Source organism: Lacerta agilis, chromosome 15 (genome assembly GCF_009819535.1).
Source record: "Lacerta agilis isolate rLacAgi1 chromosome 15, rLacAgi1.pri, whole genome shotgun sequence".
NCBI classification, from domain to species: Eukaryota; Metazoa; Chordata; class Lepidosauria; order Squamata; family Lacertidae; genus Lacerta; species Lacerta agilis.
Window position 1 is genome coordinate 31,116,978 of NC_046326.1, and position 20,496 is coordinate 31,137,473.

The 20,496-nt window shown below is 48.3% G+C and overlaps 1 protein-coding gene across 2 annotated transcripts in view; it reads left to right on the forward strand.

Annotated features, from left to right (window-relative positions):
• Positions 1-3,639: 3,639 nt before the first annotated feature.
• Positions 3,640-20,496, forward strand: part of ATP2A3 (ATPase sarcoplasmic/endoplasmic reticulum Ca2+ transporting 3) — an 88,002-nt gene continuing 71,145 nt past the window's right edge. Inside the window, exon 1 of one of the 2 annotated variants that reach the window (XM_033171528.1) lies at positions 3,640-3,882. In XM_033171528.1, the coding sequence (XP_033027419.1) occupies positions 3,765-3,882 (118 nt within the window). In that variant the 5' untranslated portion in view covers positions 3,640-3,764. The remainder of the gene's footprint in view (positions 3,883-20,496) is intronic. The other variant, XM_033171529.1, reaches the window with a different exon arrangement.

Sequence of the window (20,496 nt, forward strand, 5' to 3'; positions counted from 1 at the left end):
GTGCCTTTAAGACATGGGTTTATTTGCACATAAGGTGAAACTCGAAAAATCAGAATATTGTGGAAAAGTTCATTTATGTAAGCAATTGTTTCCATTAGCTACTGGAGTTTAGTATATGATGAGATAGACTCATGACATGCAAAGTGAGATTATGCCAAGCCTTTGCTTGTTATAATTGTGATGATTATGGCGCACAGCTGATGAAACCCCCAAAGTTGAAATTGTTGATTTGGGGTTCTCATCAGCTGTACTCCATAATCATCACAATTATAACAAATAAAGGCTTGACAAATCTCGCTTTGCATGTCATGAGTCTATCTCATATATTAATTTTACCTCTTAAGTTGAATTACTGAAAGAAATGAACCTTTCCACGATATTCTAATTTTTCGAGTTTCACCTGTATATGCAGCCTGCAGTAACAGCCCAAGAGGGCCTTGCTTCTCCCATAGCCAGAGCCTTGGATTCCAGCAGAAATCAGGCATGGCTTTGTCTCTCTGGCTTCACAGCCTGCTTCCAGCTCACATAATTCAACTATCAACTCAGCCTTTTCCTTTCTAACTCCCTACTGGAGTTGAGGGAAGGAACTGTCTTGCTTTGATTGTATGCAAGCAGCCCTGGCTGCAGAGCAGAGTAGAAACAAAAATTTAAAATAGATGGTTTTCTTCCAATATTCCCCCCTCCCCTGCCATTTAAAAAATAATGTCTTTGATATTTTGCCATGTCTTACACTGTGTGTTCTAGTATATCAGAAAAGGAGAGCATTTCTCTGTCGTTTGGAGACAGGAGGCTGAGGGATAGTTTCTTGGGTGGGCAAACTGCCTGTTCATTTGTCTCCCTTTTCATTTCAGCTGACTCTGAAAACTTCATAAACCATTTTGTAGCCATTGGCAAGGCAGGATGCTTATTGTAAGGGGCCAATACAACTGTAGCAGCCAGTAAATGAATCGCAATCAGAAATGTGGTTGGTCTCTATCAACAGTACAATTCAGTAAAATGGTCATTGTGTCCAGGTTTTTAAAAATGAAAGTTATGGTACATGTTGAATCCAGATTAAGGTTCAATCAAGTGTTATACCTTCTCAGAAGGCCCCTATGATATTTTTTATCAACAGTTTAAAGCTGTACGCTGGCTCCCTCAGCCAGTAAAGCGAGATGAGCGCCGCAACCCCAGAGTCGTTGCGACTGGACCTAATGATCAGGGGTCCCTTTACCTTTACTAAGGGACGCAGGTGGTGCTGTGGGTTAAACCACAGAGCTAGGGCTTGCTGATCAGAAGGTCGGCGGTTCGAATCCCTGCAACGGGGTGAGCTCCCATTGCTCGGTCCCTGCTCCTGCCAGCCTAGCAGTTTGAAAGCAGTCAAAGTGCAAGTAGATAAATAGGTACCGCTCCGGGGAAGGTAAACAGCGTTTCCGTGCGCTGCTCTGGTTTGCCAGAAGCGGCTTAGTCATGCTGGCCACATGACGCGAAGCTGTACGCTGGCTCCCTCGGCCAGTAAAGCGAGATGAGCGGCGCAACCCCAGAGTCTTTTGCGGCTGCACCTAATGGTCAGGGGTCCCTTTACCTTTACTCTAGAGAGGTTAGAATGTTGTAACTTAGATGCAAAAGCTGCAGGCTGGAATGCGAGAGAGAGAGAGAGAGAGAGAGAGAGGAGAGAGAGAGAGAGCGCACCGTGCCTGATTTCTGCTGGAATCCAAGGCTGTGGCTATGCGAGAAGCAAGACCCTCTTGGGTTGTTAATGCTGAGCCCCTCCATCGCAGGCTCAGGTTCCATATATGTGTAAACAAACCATATCCTAAAGACGCCATAGTCTCCGCTCTGCCTCATTTCCAAAAGGAAACACGGACCCTGGGAAACAACTGGAACCCCTTGAATCTTGCACCGCTAGATTTGGGTGGCGTACTATTCAGCGCTATTAACATCCTTGACCACACTTGCTGCCAACACCTTAGTGTGTCCTTCCACTTGATGAAGGACCTGTTGCGGAATGGTCTGTGTCTGATCCTGACAATTCTGTTTACACCACAGAGATCCATTCATTACAGAGAAATGTTGGATCTAACAGTGCCACGGAACTAAAAAGAACTGGGGAAACATTTGAGGAACGTTTGGTATTCAGACTGATGGTGGTGTCAGTTAACAAATGGAAGATTAAAAAAAAATCTATAGGTTGTAGAACTGCCCTGCCAAATGGAAAACACTTTTCCTACTAAGGCGTTTTCCATAAGAGAATGGAGCAAAAGGTGGGCGGGGCAGCCTGCCTGTCAATTATTGGCGGCATCAGGTGATTGGCAGGTGAGTTGTCCCACCCACCTACCTGTCAAAGCTGGCCCCTAGGGGTGGTGCTAGGTAAGGATCTGGCCTGCAGAGCCCAGAAGCCCCTGTTACAGTGGATGACACACAAGCAATATGTCATTCACAGAGACAGTTAATGCACAAGTAAACATAGTTCTGAATGGGATTGGTATCCCCTGTATGACACCTGGCCTGCTGTCATCTGCTTTCTTTCAGCCATTCCAGAGATTGATGCTGAGGGGGCTTTTGGAACATGCCCCCTCCCCACAAAGCTGAACATTTTGAATTAAAATTTAAATGTCAAGTTTCTTGAAATTGCAATCATTTAATATTAAAATACATGTTTCATGACATTGCTTTATTTGGAAAAAGTGTATTTTACTTAGTTAAAATGAAGAATGAAAAGTCCCTTTTCCCCTTTTGAAGTGCCCTTTTGAATTAATTTTACACACAGAGAGAGGATCTAGTTCTCATTCTCTGTGTGTATGTATGTGTACTAATTTCTCTGTTTCAGGCAGCAAGAGCTTTCGGCGGGGAACTGTTAATAGCAGGTGTGTGGCAGGCAGAAATCCAACAGGTGCAGCTGTGCCCCGCCCCCAATCGCTGCAGCGATGGGAATTCCTTAAAAAAAAAAAACCTTAAAAAAGCGCCCTCCCCCGGGTGGGGGGAAAGAGAGAAATCCTATGCAAATCGGAACGCCTCTCATAGCCAATGGCAGAAGGGCAGGAAGGTATCAAGGGTGTGCCGGAACCAATCGGGAGGCGGCAGGTAGCTTGTGAATGGAGAAGGCTGGAGGAGGGAGAGGGAGGAGCCGCCGCGCGCTCAGCAGCGAGGCTTAAAGAATCACAATAATAACACTTCCCCCAAAAAATCGTACAAAAAGGGCGAGCGATCGCAGGTGATCGAGGCGAGCGATCCTGGGGGAAGGCGAGGCCGGGCGCTGGAGGCAGAGGGCGGGGCCTGGCTCAGGGAAACCCGAGTGGAGAGAAAGTAACTTTGCAAGGCGCGGCATGGCAGCGGCAGTAGCGGAACGCCCGGGCAGGCTCTGCGGACGGGCTCCGCGGCTGTGAGCGCGCAAGCGAAGAGGGCTGATCGCGGGGCCAAGCGGAAGGTGCCCGGCTGGGCTCGGCTCGGAGGAGTCCCTTCCTGAGAGATCGGGGCAGGCTGAGACCGAGGGACTTGGAGAGATAAAAAAACGCCCAGGGTTATATTTTATTATTATTTTATTATTATTATTATTATTATTATTATTATTATTATTTATTGCAATCCGGGTTGCGCGATTTGGCTTTGGAGTAGGTGGGAACCTGCGGCCGGCTTGCTTCTTTTCACCGTTGTCCAGCCAGATTAGGCTCCTCCTCCTCCGGAGCCGGTCCAGTAACCGGGCAGCGTTCAAGGGATCGGGCGGCGCCGCCGGAGCGCACAGCCAGGCGAGGCGAGCGGGCGCCGGAGCGCTCCAGCCGCGCGTCATGGAGAGCGCGCACAGCTCGACGGCCGAGGAGGTGCTGCGGCGCTTCGGCGTGCGCGAAAGCTGCGGGCTGAGCGCGGAGCAGGTGCGGCGGAACCGGGAGAAGTACGGCGCCAACGGTGAGTGAGTCCTGCTGGGGCCGAAGCCGCCTCGCTCCCTACCGCCGGAGAACCGCGATGGTGGCTTTCAGAACGGCGATGTAATCAGGATGGGTTTGGGGGTTGGAGCCAGGGTTAGCCTGCCCTACCTGAGTAGACCCATAGAAACCTATGGTTTCAGGTCGCAGCCACGCCATGCAGTCAAAGCGCACTGATACCATTGCAACGGGCATGGCTGGCCGCCCCCTCCACAAAAAAGAATCCTGGGAACTGTAGTTTATAAGGGTGCTGAGAATGGCAGCATCCTTCAACTACAGTTCCCAGGATCCTTGGGGCAGGGGAGGCATGACTGACTGTGGTGTAAGAGTGCTTTGAATGGTTGGTTCCTACTGATTTCTACGAGTCTGTTCTTGCAGGGATGCCAACTTGAATAAAATATGGGGGGGGGGCAGGTAAGCCCCACCCTGCATAATCATCTCATGATGTGGCACATGCATACACACCATTTGAATGACAACGTCCATCGACTTTGAGGGCCCCAGCAGCTCCCTCAAATATTAAGATGGGGGCAAAGGGACCTCATCCGCTGGGAGTTGGCTCTTGAAAGGGGCCCACCTAAACAGAGAGTTTATAAACAGGGTGTGTGATCTGGGATAAGGGAGGTACTTTAATGGTTGGGTGTCCTGTGGGGTTTATGTGGGGCTGGATTCGGGTGGCTCTGTGGGGCATGGGAGTGCCATCCCGTTTGGGCGGTGGGGTGGTAGGATCCTGAAGCCAAAGGGCAGAGAGAGAGAGAGAGAGAGAGAAGTACAGTTGCCAAGAACTGCAGCCAGTCCTTGCAGGGCCCGAGAGCAGCAGCATGAAGGCAAGAACCCCCTGGCTCTGCTTTCAGAGATAGACTGCCCCTAAGCATGCTAGTTCCATTGAGATGCTGCAACGGAACAGCCATTAATTGGATCCCTCCTCTGAGGACTTTGTGTGATCAGTTTTAAAATAAGCACACAAAGAGGGCCCTGCTGCTAGATCCAAACCACAGGTTCCATTTAGCTGAGCAGCCTCTTCCGTAGAAGTCTGCACAAGGCTTCCGGGATGTCTGAAAAAGCAGCCTTTTGCTCCCCTTTGTATTGCCCCTTGTAATCTTACATTTACAGCCAGAATGCCCTGGACCCTGGAAGCTCCATTGAGAGAGCTCTGAAATGGCAGCTTTTATGCTTGGACAGGGGAAGAGGAGCGACTGATTTTTTATTTATTTTTTTAATGTTGCTTCAGGGATAAATTGAGGTTAGGTTTGGAGACTGTGGCAGGGTGGAGGTCAGAGATTATTTGGGCATTGAAAGACAAGGCTGGCATCGGCCATTGGTTATGGACAATGGTGGTCAAGGAAGAACTGGCTGGGGCCCTGGGCAGGCCCTGGAAGGCTGTTTGCTTAGGAGTTACTGGGAAGGTGAATCATAGAATCGCGGACTTGGAAGATGCCCCAAGGGTCAATCTAGCCCAGCCCCCTGCCATGAGAAGTGCTTGGAGCTGCGATTGTGAATCTGGTCAGCCTGGGCCAGGGAGGGAGAGCAGGGAGGGGACACCTGGATTTGCGGAGGGCAGAGCACCTGGTTTGACTCCTGGAAAAGGATGCAGTCCTGAGCATTCTGAGGAGAGTGGTTGGCCTAGGTCTTTGGGGAACTGCTCTGTGTTGGGACTTGGCTGGGGGGTTGATGTGTCTGTAAGTTGGTGAATGGGTGTGGGTGAATTTTGGGGCTGCAAGTGACCCTGGAAGCAGGTTTTGGAAAGAGGCTTCTGGAGGGGGATTTGGGTCATTTGGGCAGAGTAAACACAGGAACATTAGCAAGCTGCTTTCTGTACCTGGATCAGACCCTCGGTCTCTTACAATGTGTGTGTGCCTGAATCCATCTAGCTGGGTGTTCCCTACACTGACTGGCAGCAGCTCCCTAGGATTTCGTGTAGGTAGTTGTCTTCTCATACCTGCTTGGAGCTGCTGAAAGGAATTGAAACTGGGACTTTGGGCATGAAAAGCCACGGATGTCCTGCCACGGAGCCTTGACCCTTCCAACATTCCAGCACAGAATTGTAGAGTTGAAAGGGACCCTGAGGGTCCCCGGGACCTGGGAGACGATGTGTTTCAAACCCCCACTCGGCCATGAAGCTCACTGGGTGACCTTGGGGCCCAGACACTACCTCTCCGTCTAACCTACCTCACAGCGGTGGTTGTGGGATTAAATGAGGCAGGGGAGAACCATGCATGAAATCATTGATCTTAGAGGAAGGATGGAATATCATTTACTTATTTATTGCATTTATATCTCCACCTATTTCTTCAAGGAGCACAAGGTAGAGCACATGGTTCTCCTCTTCCTCATTTAATCCCCACAACAACCCTGTGAGGTTAGGTTAGGCTGAGAGGCAGAGACTGGCCCAGGGTTAGCCAGTGAGCTTCATGGCTGAGTGGGGGTTTGAACCCTGGTCTCCCAGGTCCATGTGGCTACACCAGCTCTCCATTCATGCAATGAATACTCAGGGTGGCGTTGTGCAGGAGCCAGGATTGGCAGAGGTGGCGTGGGTCAGGGTGGGAGTGTACTGATTCAGTCTATCACCCCACGTCTCACAGTATTGACCACTCTAGAGGGGAGGGAGCCATGGTGCTCTAGATCAGCCATTCTTAACCCTGGTTCCCAGAGGTTGTTGGACTACAACTCCCATCATTCGTGACAACTGGTCTTGTTAGCTAGAGATAATGGGAGTTGTAGTCCAAAAAACACCTAGAGACCCTAGTTTGGGGAAACACTGCTCTAGATGGTTCTTGCTGTCAGGCTGGTGCTTCTCTTAGATGTTGCTGGACCAGGCCACCCCCCCCCCCCAAACTCGGCCCTCCAGCTGTTTTGGGACTACAATTCCCATCACCCATGACCACTGGTCCTTTTAGCTAGGGATGATGGGAGTTGAAGGCTGAGTTTGGGTAGGAGGGCCGAGTTTGGGGGTGCCTGTACTGGACTCTCATCTCCTGGCCAGAGTGGCCAGTTGCCAGAGAGGATGATGGGAGTTGTAGTCCAAATCATCTAGAGGGGAAGGGCTCTGACTTGGAAATAAGGCCCCCACTGGGCTAGTACGTTCTTTGGTAGCCACTCCATCTAACCCAGAACAGATTATTATCATCCCTACCAAACCCTGCAGGCCAACATTGGCAGGTGGGCAGGACCACTCACCTGTCAGTCATCTGTACCTTAATTGTGTCAGGTGAATGGCAGGTGTCCTGCCCATCTGCCAGTCTCAGACCTGGCCTGTGAAGGAGGGAAGATAGTGACAGGAGGAAGGCTTGACTTTCCAGGTGGGTGAGAGTCCTTAAGAGTTATTATTGCAGCTTGCAGGCTTCAGCCGGCAGGAGCCAGCTGCAAATTATGCATTCGATTCTTGGGGTGGAGTCTGCCCTCCCCCCCTTCCTCTCCAATCCCAATTAACCTCCATCTCCAGGGCTCAGTCATACTTAATGACATCACTGGAGCTTGCCTCCTGTGAGATCAACAGGGGGTGCCCCTAGGTCTCAGGTCTGAGCCCTGAAATCTGAGGTCCTGACCTAGCAACTCTAGTATTTTACTTGGATGGAATGTTCGCTATTGTATGAGAGTAAGAATCGCACCCTCCTGCACACCTGTCGTCATCTGCCACTGGCATGTGACCCCTGGAAGGTTTCCCATGTGGCCCTCAGGCTGAGAAAGGTTCCTCACCTCTGCTGCGAGAGCTCAGGATGGTAAGAGCACAAGACTTAATCTCATGGTCTGGGTTCGATTCCCACGTTGGGCAAAAAGATTCCTGCATTGCAGGGGGGTTTGGACTAGATGACCCTCGGGTCCCTTCCAACCTTACGATTTTATGATGCTCAGGGATAAGAGACCTGTGACCTTTGTTTCCTGCAGGTGCCACCTTTCCTCGAGACAATAAGATTTGGTTATCCCTACACAAGAAGGGTGGAACTGGCCACTGAGCCTCGGAACACAACCACACCTGAGTCAATATTTATCTGATTAGAAGAAAGCTCATTGGAAAGTCCTTATGCAGCCCAACCAATATTTGCATATGCAAATAGCTTTGATGAAGCTGAAATGAAAAGTGTGTGCGTGGGGGGGGGGGAAATATCAAAAGTTGGAGGATGGGTTGTGCCAGGTTGTTGGGTTTTTTAAAGGGCAATTAATTTTAAAAAAAAACTTTGTAAAACTAAATGAGTTTCAGAAGCAATTTGTGATCATCTGCGCATCCTATTTTTAGAGGATGCATATTTGTCTCTCTGTGTGTGTTCTTTTAAAGGCTACTTATGTCAGTGGGTAGAATGGAAGGGAGCCTGTTGAATTTCTGAAGCAAAGCCCTTTCTTGCAACACTCTCTGGATTATAGAATTGTTGGGTTGGAAGGGACCCCGAGAGTCATTTAGTCCAGCCCCCTGCAATGCAAGAATCACGACTAAAGCATCCATGACAGATGGCCATCCAAGCTTTGCTTTTAAAAACCTCCAATGAAGTAGAACGGCTCTCGCTGCCAGAAAGTTCTTCCTGGCGTTTAGTCGGAATCTCCGTTCTTGTAAATTTTTAGGGCATGGCCAGCCCTGTTGCTGCATGGAGTGAGGCAGCTGCCTTGGGTGGCAGATACTGAGACGGAGGTAGTGAACTCAGTTGGGCATGCTATGCAGCCTTCTCTTTGCTAGCCCTCTGTCCTTGGGCACCATAGAGGATGCTAATTTGTCTTCAGCGTTAAGACTCAGCTGCCCAAGATAGTGGGGAGCACTATCTTGACATATTCTTCAGACTGCAAAATGTCTTGGGCCGACTCTGCTGAATGGCTTGGATCAGGCACTATCAACCTTCCTGCACCCAGGGGCACACTTGCAAACCAGAAAAACAAAAATTGTTGTGGGCACCCCCACACATAGAGCCACACACTGCAACCTGTTCTTTCAAGCCTGATTTGATGGGACAGGGAATGCTACCCTTTGGGTGTCAGGGAACAGTGTTAGAAGCTCAGATATATAAGTTAACTGCCAAAACGCACCTTAACATAGCTTATGGTCGCCGCAATGGTATATCCAGGCGCCATTCCCCCCCCTCCCAGTGGAGACTGTTATTATAATTATTCTTATTCATTTCTATACCGCTTTATATTATAAAGAAAATATATGGGATACCTATGCAGTAAATAAGCTCTTCTGCTTACCTGCTTAAGAAAACTGGATGGTGCCAGCCAGGTGGAGATGTCAGTCACCAAGCTAGATGTGGTCACAACTGGACCTGCGCCAGTCGCAAGATGGGCCTGGTGCCTGGCTAATTTCGCACACCGTTGGGGAATGCCCCTCTGGCCAGCTTGTGCACCGAAAGGTGTCTTTCCGCTGACCAACTTGGCGGCTCCTGAACTCGCACCCAACTCTGGCTTCTTTACAGACTCGAGGGATGGCTTTGGAGGTTGAAGGTGATCGACGGCTGCCATCTGGTGAGCTTTTACTAGGCGCTGCTGGACTTTGCGAGTCTTACTTCTGAGCAAGCATGCATAGGATCGGGCTGGGTGCGAGTTAACCAGCCCTTCAGGATCAGGGATCTTATGCAACAGGTGCTTTGGGCAGTTCCACAGGAAATCAGGAGGGATTGAGCCCCAGCTGATCTGCAAGGCGAATGCACTCTAAACTTCCTAGCCAACAATGTAGGAAGCTGCCTTGAACTGAGTGGCAGTGTTGGCTCTCTTCAGACAAGGAACATTCCCAGTCCCACCAGGAAATGCTGGGGATTCACCTCAGGTCCTTCTGAATGCAAAGGTCTACCACCCATCTGCCACTGAGCTACAGCTCTGTGGATATAGTGGAGACCGCCGAGACCCTACAAATCTTTGGCGTTCAATTGAGCCTTTGGTTTATAATAGCACATTGCATTTTATGAAATGGGAGTGGAGAACCTGCACCCCACCAGATGCTGCTACGCTCCATCACTGGAGCCACCAACATCTGGAAGACACCAGGACTGGCAACCCCTGGAAGAAAAGCTGCTGCGTTTTGTTGGGTCAGTTGGCTAGATGAAACTGAAATTGGAAACCCTTCTTCACCGTGTAGAGAAATGGGGAAGAGCATCTGCTTTGCATGTGAAAGGTCCCAGGTTCAATCCCTGGTATTAGTCGGGAAGAACTAGGGAAACCCATTGGAAACCCCGGAAAGCTGCTGCCAGCCAGTGTTGACAGCACTAAGTTTGATGGACCAATAGTCTTCAGAGCCAGTGTGCTATAGCTGTTAACGTATAGGGCCTGGGAGACCAGGGTCCTCACTCAGCCACGAAGCTCATAGGAAAGTCATAGCCTCTCTGCCTAGCCTACCTCACAGGGCTGTTGTGAGCAGGAGAACTATGTACACCATCTTGAGGCCCTTGGCAGTGGTGGGCTTTGGGCTTCCAAACTTCAGCGGCGCCCTGTGCAACGCTAAAACGCAAACCGGCCGTGCTCCCCTAATGGAGGGAAGGTGGGTTGTGAATGTAATAATTAGAATATGTGCCCCCAAATAGTCAGTGAACCTGTTGCAAAGATATATTATTTTTTATTTCTTTAATGTGGTTATGTCCTGCTTTTCTTCCAGGGAGCTCAAGGTGGCATGCATGGTTATTTTCCTCCCTATTTTAGCCTCACAACAACCCTGTGAGTAAAGTAAGGAGCTGGCCCTACCATTAGGCAAAGTCAGGAAGACGCTTCAGGCAGCGGTGAGGTGAGCAGTGGCAGCAAGATGTCAGAGGAGAGAGCTGTGTGTGCGACAGAGGTGCCATCTTGGGCCCAACAGTGGAGGGGTTCAGTGCCGCAGTACACGCCTGTGACATCATGTGCGGTGTTTAGCGCATGCCTCTGGCATCACTACAATTCCCAGAATTCCTTGGGGGGGAAGCCGTGATGGTCTAAAGTGGTTTCAGAGTGCTTTAAGGATACGGTGCAGCCTTTTAGTGGTACAGTGGTACCTCTGGTTACGAACTTAATTTGTTCCGGAAGTCTGTTCTTAACCTGAGGTACCACTTTAGCTAATGGGGCCTCCCGCTACCGGCCGCACGATTTCTGTTCTCATCCTGAGGTAAAGTTCTTAACCCGAGGTACTACTTCTGGGTTAGCGTCTGTAACCTGAGGTGTTTGTAACCCGAGGTACCACTGTATTTGGTCATGACCTGCCTTAAGCTGGGACTGAGGCCACAATGGCCAGGTAGGCTTCCCTTGACGATTTGCTCCTTTTCCATCCGACAATGTGCAGAACGGCTTGTTTATGATGGATAATTTTGCCGTCAGAGTGGAGCCCATTTATAAATTAATGGAACGCTGTTTCTTGGGAATGGTATTTATTTGTAATTCTATAATTAAAAGAAGGTTGTAGCTTGCTGCATCCTGGAAGGCGTTCAGAGATCGAGCGCAGCCAAATTAAAGTGAATCATTCCTACGCTTTTTGGAGGCAGCTTCTTTGGAGACAGTCCAGTTGGTGGCGGTTTCTCCCATCAGAAACAAAAAAAACCCACATTGTTGTGAGAAATTGGCCCTCTTTGTAATCTTACGGGTGCTTAAAACGAGGGGACGTGACCTTTTCCACAAATGAACAACCAGGGCTCCCATCTACAAAGCAACTGTTTTTTAAAGGCATACATCTTTCATTGAAATGTGGTTTTGGGTTAGGACTGCAGAGTCCTGGGTTCAAATCCTACTTTGGCCCAGAGTCTTTAGATGAGTCTCCAACCTAACAGCTAAGATTTTCGTTGGAGACCCTGTTGTTGGCGGTTTTGTTTTTGTGAGGTGCCTAGTGGCCACCCCCACCACGAAAGTTCACTGAGGAAGTTCACTGTGGTGACAAAGTATTGTTCCCAGTGGACTTCTGAAAGAAAAAATGGCTGCCACAGCTACCTCATGCGGAGCCACCACCAATAAGTCTCCACTTCTTTCCCCCTCAAAAAATAGCTGAAGTGCACCCCCTCAGTGTGTGAACATGTTTTGACTTTTTTTCCTAAATGAGGTTGTGAATTAACTTGTGGTGATTGTTTTTATTACAGTGGTACCTCTGGTTACGAACGGGATCCGTTCCAGAGCCCCGTTCGTAACCTGTGACGTGCGTAACCTGAAGTAACCTGAAGCACTGTGTCTGCGCATGTGCGCGACGCGATTCGGCGCTTCTGCGCATGCACGAACCGCTGAACCCGGAAGTAACGCATTCGTAACCCGTGTTGTACACACCCTGAAGCATTTGTAACAAGAGGTGTGACTGTATAGTGGGTAGTGTTCTGGGTTTTCAATTGGAAGAGCAATATATATATATACTGCTTGTGCATGGGATCAGGGAGGGACTTTGGTAACCTTTTGAAATATGATACCCTGCGCAAGCCCAAACTTTGTAGTATTTTAGGCAGGGTTCGAAATCAGCAGGGCACCAGGCACATTTTGCACCTAAAGATTCTCCATTTGCAAGCACCTCAAAAAGTCTGGATGCCCATTTTTTGCGCCTGGCTGACACTTAAGGATTATTGAAATAATGTACCGGTGTGTGCTTTGAATCCTCGAAGTATATGTTAAGGATAGGCAACACGTTAAGGAATTTAACAACAGAGTGTTTTGAAAACTGAAGTATGGTACCATTGTTTTTATTGGAAACACCAAATTAAACATGTGTTAACAATTTCCGCTAAAAATGTGTGACTTATTTGGATTGTGTGTTAGTTCATGCTTATCAAAATAATAAATGAAATTTGTTGCCACATGGCAACTAGACATTCTGTTTTGGCGCCCACAGCCCAGGTTCCAGGAGCCATTTGGCTCCTAGCGCTTCTACCCCAGTTTCTAACACTGATTTTTAGGGGAATGGGGGCCTCCTGACAGCTTCCAGCACCCTTATTTTTTCATTTCATTTCACAAAAACGTAAATACTGCTTGGTTGTATTTACCTTTAAGAAACTACAGTTCCCAGGTTCTTTGGGGGGAAAGCCATATGACTCTTGAAAGTTGCTACATGGTGCTTTAAATGTACTATGTGACAGGGGACCTTAAGGCACCTTCCTGAGTAAAGAAACTGCCTGCATTTCAAGGCAGTTTTGAGGGGGGAAAGGGATAAATAATAAATTCTGCCCTGGGGGCTGATAGATATGCTGGTGCTTTGTTACTCCAGGGAATAGATGTCTTTGTGGGGCGCTTTTGAACCTCCATGTCCCAAATAGGAGGGGCAGCTCCCATGATACACTTCTCTTCTGTAAGGCGCTGCTTCTCCAGGAGTGAATCTTGAATCCATGGGCTCCATCTACTTTCCTGCGCGTAGGACAAAAATTTGAGTCGTAATTCCATTTCCGGCTGCTGTTCCCAGTTTTCTTTTACTGGGGTGATGCCAGTGGTTCTGTTTCCCACCCCATGGGGCGGTACTGAGCATGCTCAGTCCCCATCAGTGGCAGACCTTGGGGGGGGGTGTCTCTAATTTCAGCGGCACCCTGTGCAGTGCCAAAAATTGGCGCCTAGTTGCCTCTCACTTTCCATTCTGCCTTATAGCTGCAGCACCCCCTGTGGCACATGCGACCACGTCGGTCGTGCTGTCCTAAATCTGCCTTTGCCCCCCATTGAGTCGCTTGGAGGTGTCCCATTTAGATTTGTTTGCCCCCCTTTTAAAATAGCTCCTTCATTTGGGTTGCTCGAAGTGGGGAAAATGCAAGCGAACATTTCTCGGTTTGTTTTCTCGCATTTGCTCTTGCTTCTGTGTTCGCCTGCCACCCCAGTCTTGGAGTGGTGCGAGATTCCAGGGGTTTACCTGGGGTTCAGGTTTCCCTTTGGGAATGAGGCACAGTGGAGACTGTGGTGTCTTTAGGATTTATGGTTTATTGACGCATCTATACAACCTGAGCCTGAGATGGAGGGGTTCGTAGCATTAACAACCCCAAAAGGTCTTGTTTCTCTTATAGCCAGAAATCAAACATGTGTGCTCTGCCTCTCTGGCTTTCCAGCTTCAGGTTTGCTTTTAGGTCACATTGCAGACACTTTCAACTCTAAACTCAGGCTTTGTCCCTTTTGCTATCCGCAAGTGGAGGGAGGGACCCCACCCATTTTCCATCTCATATAGAGATCCCTCTCTTGCTTTCTTCATCAAACTAGGTGATTACCTGAACACCTGACTTGGTTAGCTTCTAACACTTGCGGGTTCCAAGGATAAGGTGTCTGGCACCCAGTTTAACACCCCAAGTCTTGATTAAATTCCAACACTTACTGGATCTAGGGCTTTATAGTGGTCTAGCAGCCACAAACTCATAACACTAGAAGAATACAGCGGTGGGGCTGGAAGGGACCTCCCGGGGAGCCCTCCTTGTCATTGGTGGGCGGGGCCAGAGGTAAAAATGGGTGGAGCAATATACAGTAGGTCACATTCCAGTCTCAGGAAAATTCAGAGCCTTCTGCCCACACACACACACACACACACACACACACCCCTCCATGTAGGGCAAGCCAGAGGCATGATCACATTTCGGGAACTTCTTCCAGCTAAGCAAAAGCACTTGAGGAGGCTGTTATGCAGGGCTTTCGATGGGTGGCACCCAGGGAAGAGCCTCAAGAGGTGGATATGGATGCCGGGGTGTGTGTGTGTGTGCATTTGAGCTGTGGAATAGAGATTCTTTCCCCAGGATTTGGAGGAAGACACCTTTGTTATGAAGGATCTGGCGGGTTCACAGCCAGATCTGCTATGTGTAGAATTATTAATCTCCCCTTTTTCTTTTTTAAAAAAGTGATAAATGGTTGCTAGGAAGAAATTGTTTGCTTGTTGCATAACCGTGTGTGTGTGTGTGTGTGTGTGTTCTGCGCACGCACACACACACACCGGCTTCCTGCTTCCATCACGCTTTGTTTTTTTTATTGTTATTATTAAGTGCCAGCTAAGCTTCAGAACAGCTTGATCTGTAAAATGTGCTGGGAGGGACAAGGCAGACCTTAGCAAATTAGTTTGTAGACTTTCCAGATTTTCTTCTGCTTTTGCATCTCATCTCGCCTTCGGAGAGCCAAACGCGAGGTTCTGCGGCAGATGTGTGAACAGTCCTCTGGCGTTTTTTTACGAAGGAGATCAAACAGTGGGGAGGGCGGTGATGGGGAGGGTGAAGCAACTTGACCCTCTTCCCTCTCTGACTTCCTTTTCTTCCACAAGAGACAAGCACACGGAACTTTCCTGGCCTTATAACAACAAGAAATGACACAGGTGCCCTCTTTCTATTCAGATATTTGGCTTTCTGAGACGGCATTGGGGGGGGGGAGAAACACTTTTTTCCCTTAAAAAAAACTAAAAAAAAAAAACTTCCTGACTCATCCAGCTCAACTTTCTGTTCTTCAGCACATCGCCCACCTTCCAGCCCCCGATGCACACACTTAAAACCGTCTGATTCATAAACATTCTGTCCCCGTGTGTGTGTGTCCCCCCCCTTCTCCCAATCCTTTTTTCCTCTGGGGAAATCCAGATTACATTCAAAATGCCTTGGGTGCTTCATAATTTAATTTAAGCAAGCCCTGAATTTTGAATTGGGGAAAGATTTCTTTTCACTTTTCAAAGCCTATTGGGCTGGCGGCAGCGGTGCAGCTATAAACATGGAAATTTGGATAGAGGGGAGTTGTGCCGCAAGCTTCGTTCGGAGACGTACGATGGGCTGTTGCTCACGCTTGAACATAAGAAGAGCTTGCTGGATCAGGCCAATGGCCCATCTAGTCGTCCAGCATCCTGTTCTCACAGTAGCGAACTACATGCCTCTTCTGGGAAACCCGCAAGCAGGATTCAAACGCGAGAGCAGTCTCTTCTCCTGGGGGCTGAGGTTCTGAGACTCACTTTAAAAATCAGAAAATGTCTTCACCCTGCTCTTTGATCAGTAAGATGCTCAGAGTGGTTAATATGACATTAGAAGAACTTCCTGAACGCAAGAGCTGTTCGACGGTGGAGCGGACTCCCTCAGAACATGGCAGACCCTCCTTTGTGGGAGGTTTTTAAGCAGAGGTTAGATGGCCATCTGACAGGGATTATTTTGCGATTCCTGCATTGCCGGGGGTTGGACTAGATGCCCCTTGATGCCCCTTCCCAGTTCTATGATTCTCTGGCCTCTGGTTTTGCACAAGCTGCGTAGCCTTCTTCAACGCCTTCTGTCTTGCCACTCTTGAATACTGATACATCCCAGCCCACAATTTCAGCAGCATTTATATCCTGCTCTTCAGCTAGAAAGGCTCCCAAGGCAGCTTACATCTCGACGAAATACAGTGTGGTCCCTACTCTTGGGCTGATCTAAGAAGGCATGGCACGAAAGGAAAATGGGATGGGGAGGGAAGAGGATGTGTCCATTCTCTTTTAAAGCCATCTAGGTTGGTGGCCATCCCCGACTCCTGCAGGAGTGAGTTCCATGGTTCAACTGGCCACTGCGTGAGGAAGGGCTTTCTTTTATCTGTCCTTAATCTTCCCACATTCAGCTTCATGCGATGTCCACGAGTTCTTGCAGGGGAAACATTCCCCTATGCGCTTTCTCCACGCTGCGCATAATTCTTTGTGCCACTTCTCCCTGGCCTTTTCTCTAACATATGAAGTCCCGAACACTGCGACCTTTCCTCATAGCCGAGCCACTCCATCCCCTCAGTCATTTTGGTTATCCATTTCTGGACCTTTCCCAACTCAAATAGGATATTGTCGAGTCGGAAAAGGTACAGAAAAGAGCAAAAAAAAAAAAAAAAACCCGGGTAAAGAGAGACAGCTTGGCCAGTTAACCCCTCAAAATATATACCTCACTCTTTCTTTTCCTGCTGTGACGATGTTCTGAATAGATTTTTTCTCTTCTGAAACCTATCCCTCAAATGGGAGGCATTGGTATCGAGAGTGCAGTGAGCATTACTTTCTGAAAGCAGCACAAAAGAGATGAACTTTGTGGCTCAGAGTGAGTTGACATGGGGCTGCTGGGGGTGCGTGTGTGCCGGAGGGGGGGGGGAGAGAGAGAGAGCGACTCTGCCGCTTCTCGACTGTTTCCATGACGCGCTTTCTGTGTTTGTGAGATTCATTCTTCCGTCGGATTAAAGCCTCCCTAACCGTTTTTTTGCGAGAAGCTGCTGGGGCCGAGGTGGAGGGCTGCCAGCTGCTTCCCCGATGGTGGGAAGCACGGGTCGTATCAAATAATTGTTTCGTAAAATCTGCGCACACCCATTGGCATGGCTGGACGTTGCAAACGGAGCTCCCTTGGTCTCCCGGCTTCTGCCTCTGACCGGTACTTAGGCTGTGTTCGCACCATACACAGGAGAATTGCTGCGAGACAGCCTTTCAACTCTACAGTTCTGTGGTTGGGAAAGAAAGAAAGAATTCTGCATGATTTCCAAAACAAAAACCAGTCCAGGGAAGCGGGTTAAGATGCTCTCTTTCCTGCCCTGCCACAGGGCACACAGCTTTGTTTGGGATGTTTGGCTGCCCCCTGAAATAAAGTGGAAGCCAGCATGGGATGCAAGTGCCCCGTAAATCTATCTGCGTCGGGTTTTTGAGTAAAAAATAAAATAAAATAAAATAAATCCTTCCAGTAGCATCTTAGAGACCAACTAAGTTTGTTCTTGGTATGAGCTTAGTTGGTCTTTAAGATGTTACTGGAAGGATTTTTTAATTTTTTATTTTGTTTTGACTATGGCAGACCAACACGGTTACCTACCTGTAACTGGGTTTTTCAGTTTTCACTTAAGTTCCACTCCCCCACCCACGCCCCCACCCACCCACCTACTAAATCAAATAAATGCATAAAAACATTTGAATAAAAGTAGAAAGAATCAGAATATTTGAAATTGAAATGCTCGCTGCATTGGGGGGGGGGGAGGAGGAATTTGAGAAGGAAGTGCTGAAAAGGTTTTCAGCAAATCCAAGAAATCTTTTTAGTTTAGATAAAAAGGCAAGTCCTTTGTAGTTTTGCAAAATATACTCATTAACTGCGCGGCAGATTTCTCTGAGCGCTTGGGGCCAAAAGGAAGTAATTTAAAACAACTGTTGTTGAGACATTTCTGTCCAAATCTGCCAGACAGAGGATGATGGCAGGTGAATGTCCTGCCCTGCACTAACTTATGTCCTGGCTACGCCCATGTGGCCCCATCTTTAAAAACAAAGGGGTGGTTCTTTAGCCGAAAGTAAGAGTTTAAAGGTGGGAAATGTTTAAGGAGCAACTTGCATAAACCTCAATGACTTTTCACTGACTGATGCACACAAATACCTCCTCGCCCAGGTCTTTGGCAAAGAAACAGCATGAATCACCCAATCTGAAGCTGTCTGACACCTGCTGCCAGCTCACCTTGTGTGTTTTAAGGACCTTTTAAGGGTGCTTTAATTCCGTATAGATAGTGGCTGTTTTATTGCTCTGTTCCTGGGACCAGCTGGTGAAGGGCGGCTTAAAGATACCTTAAACAAATGCGCTGATATCTGAATGGTGCAGCAAGGCTGTTTCAAGTGGAGATGAAAATTTGGGCTATTGTTTTTGGTGGTCCCCAAATAAAGCCATGCCTGTTGAGTCACAAGAAGAGCACTTAACTGCTTCTCCTGGTTGGTTCCCCCCTGAAAACCCACACAGGACACTTTCTTTCTTTCTTTCTTTCTTTCTTTCTTTCTTTCTTTCTTTCTTTCTTTCTTTCCGCTCATCAACATTGCATGGAGCACAAAAAAAAGTAACCCAAGGCCAAAAGTTCTGTGGGATGCTTTTTGTTTGGTTATGAAAATGGTTGAAATTTGGAGGCTATACTACCAGGAAGGAAACAATAAACCGGAATGACTATATTGGATTTTGGTGTGCGTAAATTTCTGCAGTGGTAAAGTATACCCGGTGTTAGAAATTAGCCAGGTGCGTTTTGTGCCAGGTGCGGGTCCAGTTGTGACCATGTGGAGATCCCTGGATGCCAGGTTGGTGACTGACATCTCCATCTGGCTGGCCTCTCCAGCTCTCTTATGCAGGCAAGCGGAAGAGCTCATTTTTTTTTGCATTTATATCCCACCTTTTTGTCCAAGGAGCACATGGTTCCCTCCCCTCCTTGGTTAAGCCCTTCAACGACCCTGTGAAGGAGGTTTAGAGGCTGTCACTGACTCCAAAGTCACCCAGTGAGCTTCCTGACCGAGTGGGGATTTGAACCCTGATCTCCCAGGTCCCAGTCTGACACTCTCACCACTACAATTGCACTGGCTTCCTAGAGTACGTCTGGTGTGGAGAAGCTATATAAATTAAGCAAGCAAATAAATATGGGGGAAGCAAAATGTCACTTCAAGAAGGATCTGAAATATTTTCCTTGAAGCTTGAATTGCTTTTATTTTGGATTGTTGTATTCAATATTTTAAAGTGCTGTAAACTGCGTTGAGATCCTGTATTTAAAATACAAAGTGGCATAGAAATGAAATTATTTATCATCATCATCATCATTATTATTAATGTCATTGAAACAACAAAAAGGCACCTAAACATTCTGCTGTGGTGACCGTAACCTAGGTTTAAGGTGCCATTTGGTGTTTAGCTAGGGCTGCCATACCTAACTAGCGGAATGGCTAAATGCCCAGGAAAACCTGGACATTTGGCAAGCAGGGGGAGATGTCCCCCCCCCCCCCGAAGCTCAACAATTTTGACGTACTGCACCCAGGAAGGATTTCAACCCTGTTCAACCAGGGCCCTGTTTATCAGAATGTTATTCCGCCTTTCATGGAAATGTGGCTTCTGGAGGGCGGAAATCTGTTTTTCTTGCCCTTGTGCAGCGTAACTCCCCAGGTACCTGTCCCTGGCATTAGCTGACCTGCTGTTTCCTGGCATTTCAAAACTCTGCTGCATATATATTTTTAACACAATCGAAAGAGGGGCGAGGTGGAATGAAAATGAATTCAAAGGAATGAGCTGCTGGTTTGTTTGTTTGTTTGGATGGGGGGGTAGTAGTTGCGTTTTTGCTTTTTTACGTGTTGCAAAATCCCAATTTCCATGGTCGCTGCCGGAGAAAATAGATGGGTCTGCGTACGCTGAGATTCTCTGGAAATCAGGGGAGGGGGCGGTTCCAGTTCCTAGGAGTCTTTTGTTTCTTGCACAGCTTCCTCCAGGGAGCTCAGAATAGCTTGCATGCTCCTTCCCCTTCTCATCCTCATGACAACAGCCCCACGAGGTAGGCTTGGTGGACAGTGACTGCGTAGTAAGCTTTGCGGTCGGTTGTGGGTTTGGAACCCAGGTCCCCTTGGCTCTAGTTGCCAAACTTTTTGGGCTCAAATTCTGAGAGAGGGGGTGCAAAACAGCAATGACACAAAATCAGAGTGACAGCCATCCCCGGGTAACCTTAGGCTTAGCATGGGATGTTAGCTATACCCTGCTGGTCCTGTTTGGGGAGGTGAAGAAACATTTACTGCTACTAAGACAGAGGTCAAAGGTTTGACCCCAAAAGTTTAAGAAAGGGCTGTAGGTTTTGCATGCTGAAGATCCAGCTCCAATCACCAAGAGCATCTCTAGGTAGGGTTAGGGGAGACCCATGTTTCCAGAACCATGAGGACCAGAGTCTTGGTTTATTTTGAAGGTAAGGGCCATAGCTCAGTGGTAGAGCATCTACTTTGCATGCCAGAAGTCTCAGTTCCAACCTCCACTGGCATCTCCAGGTAGGCTCCTTCCTGAAACCCTGGCGA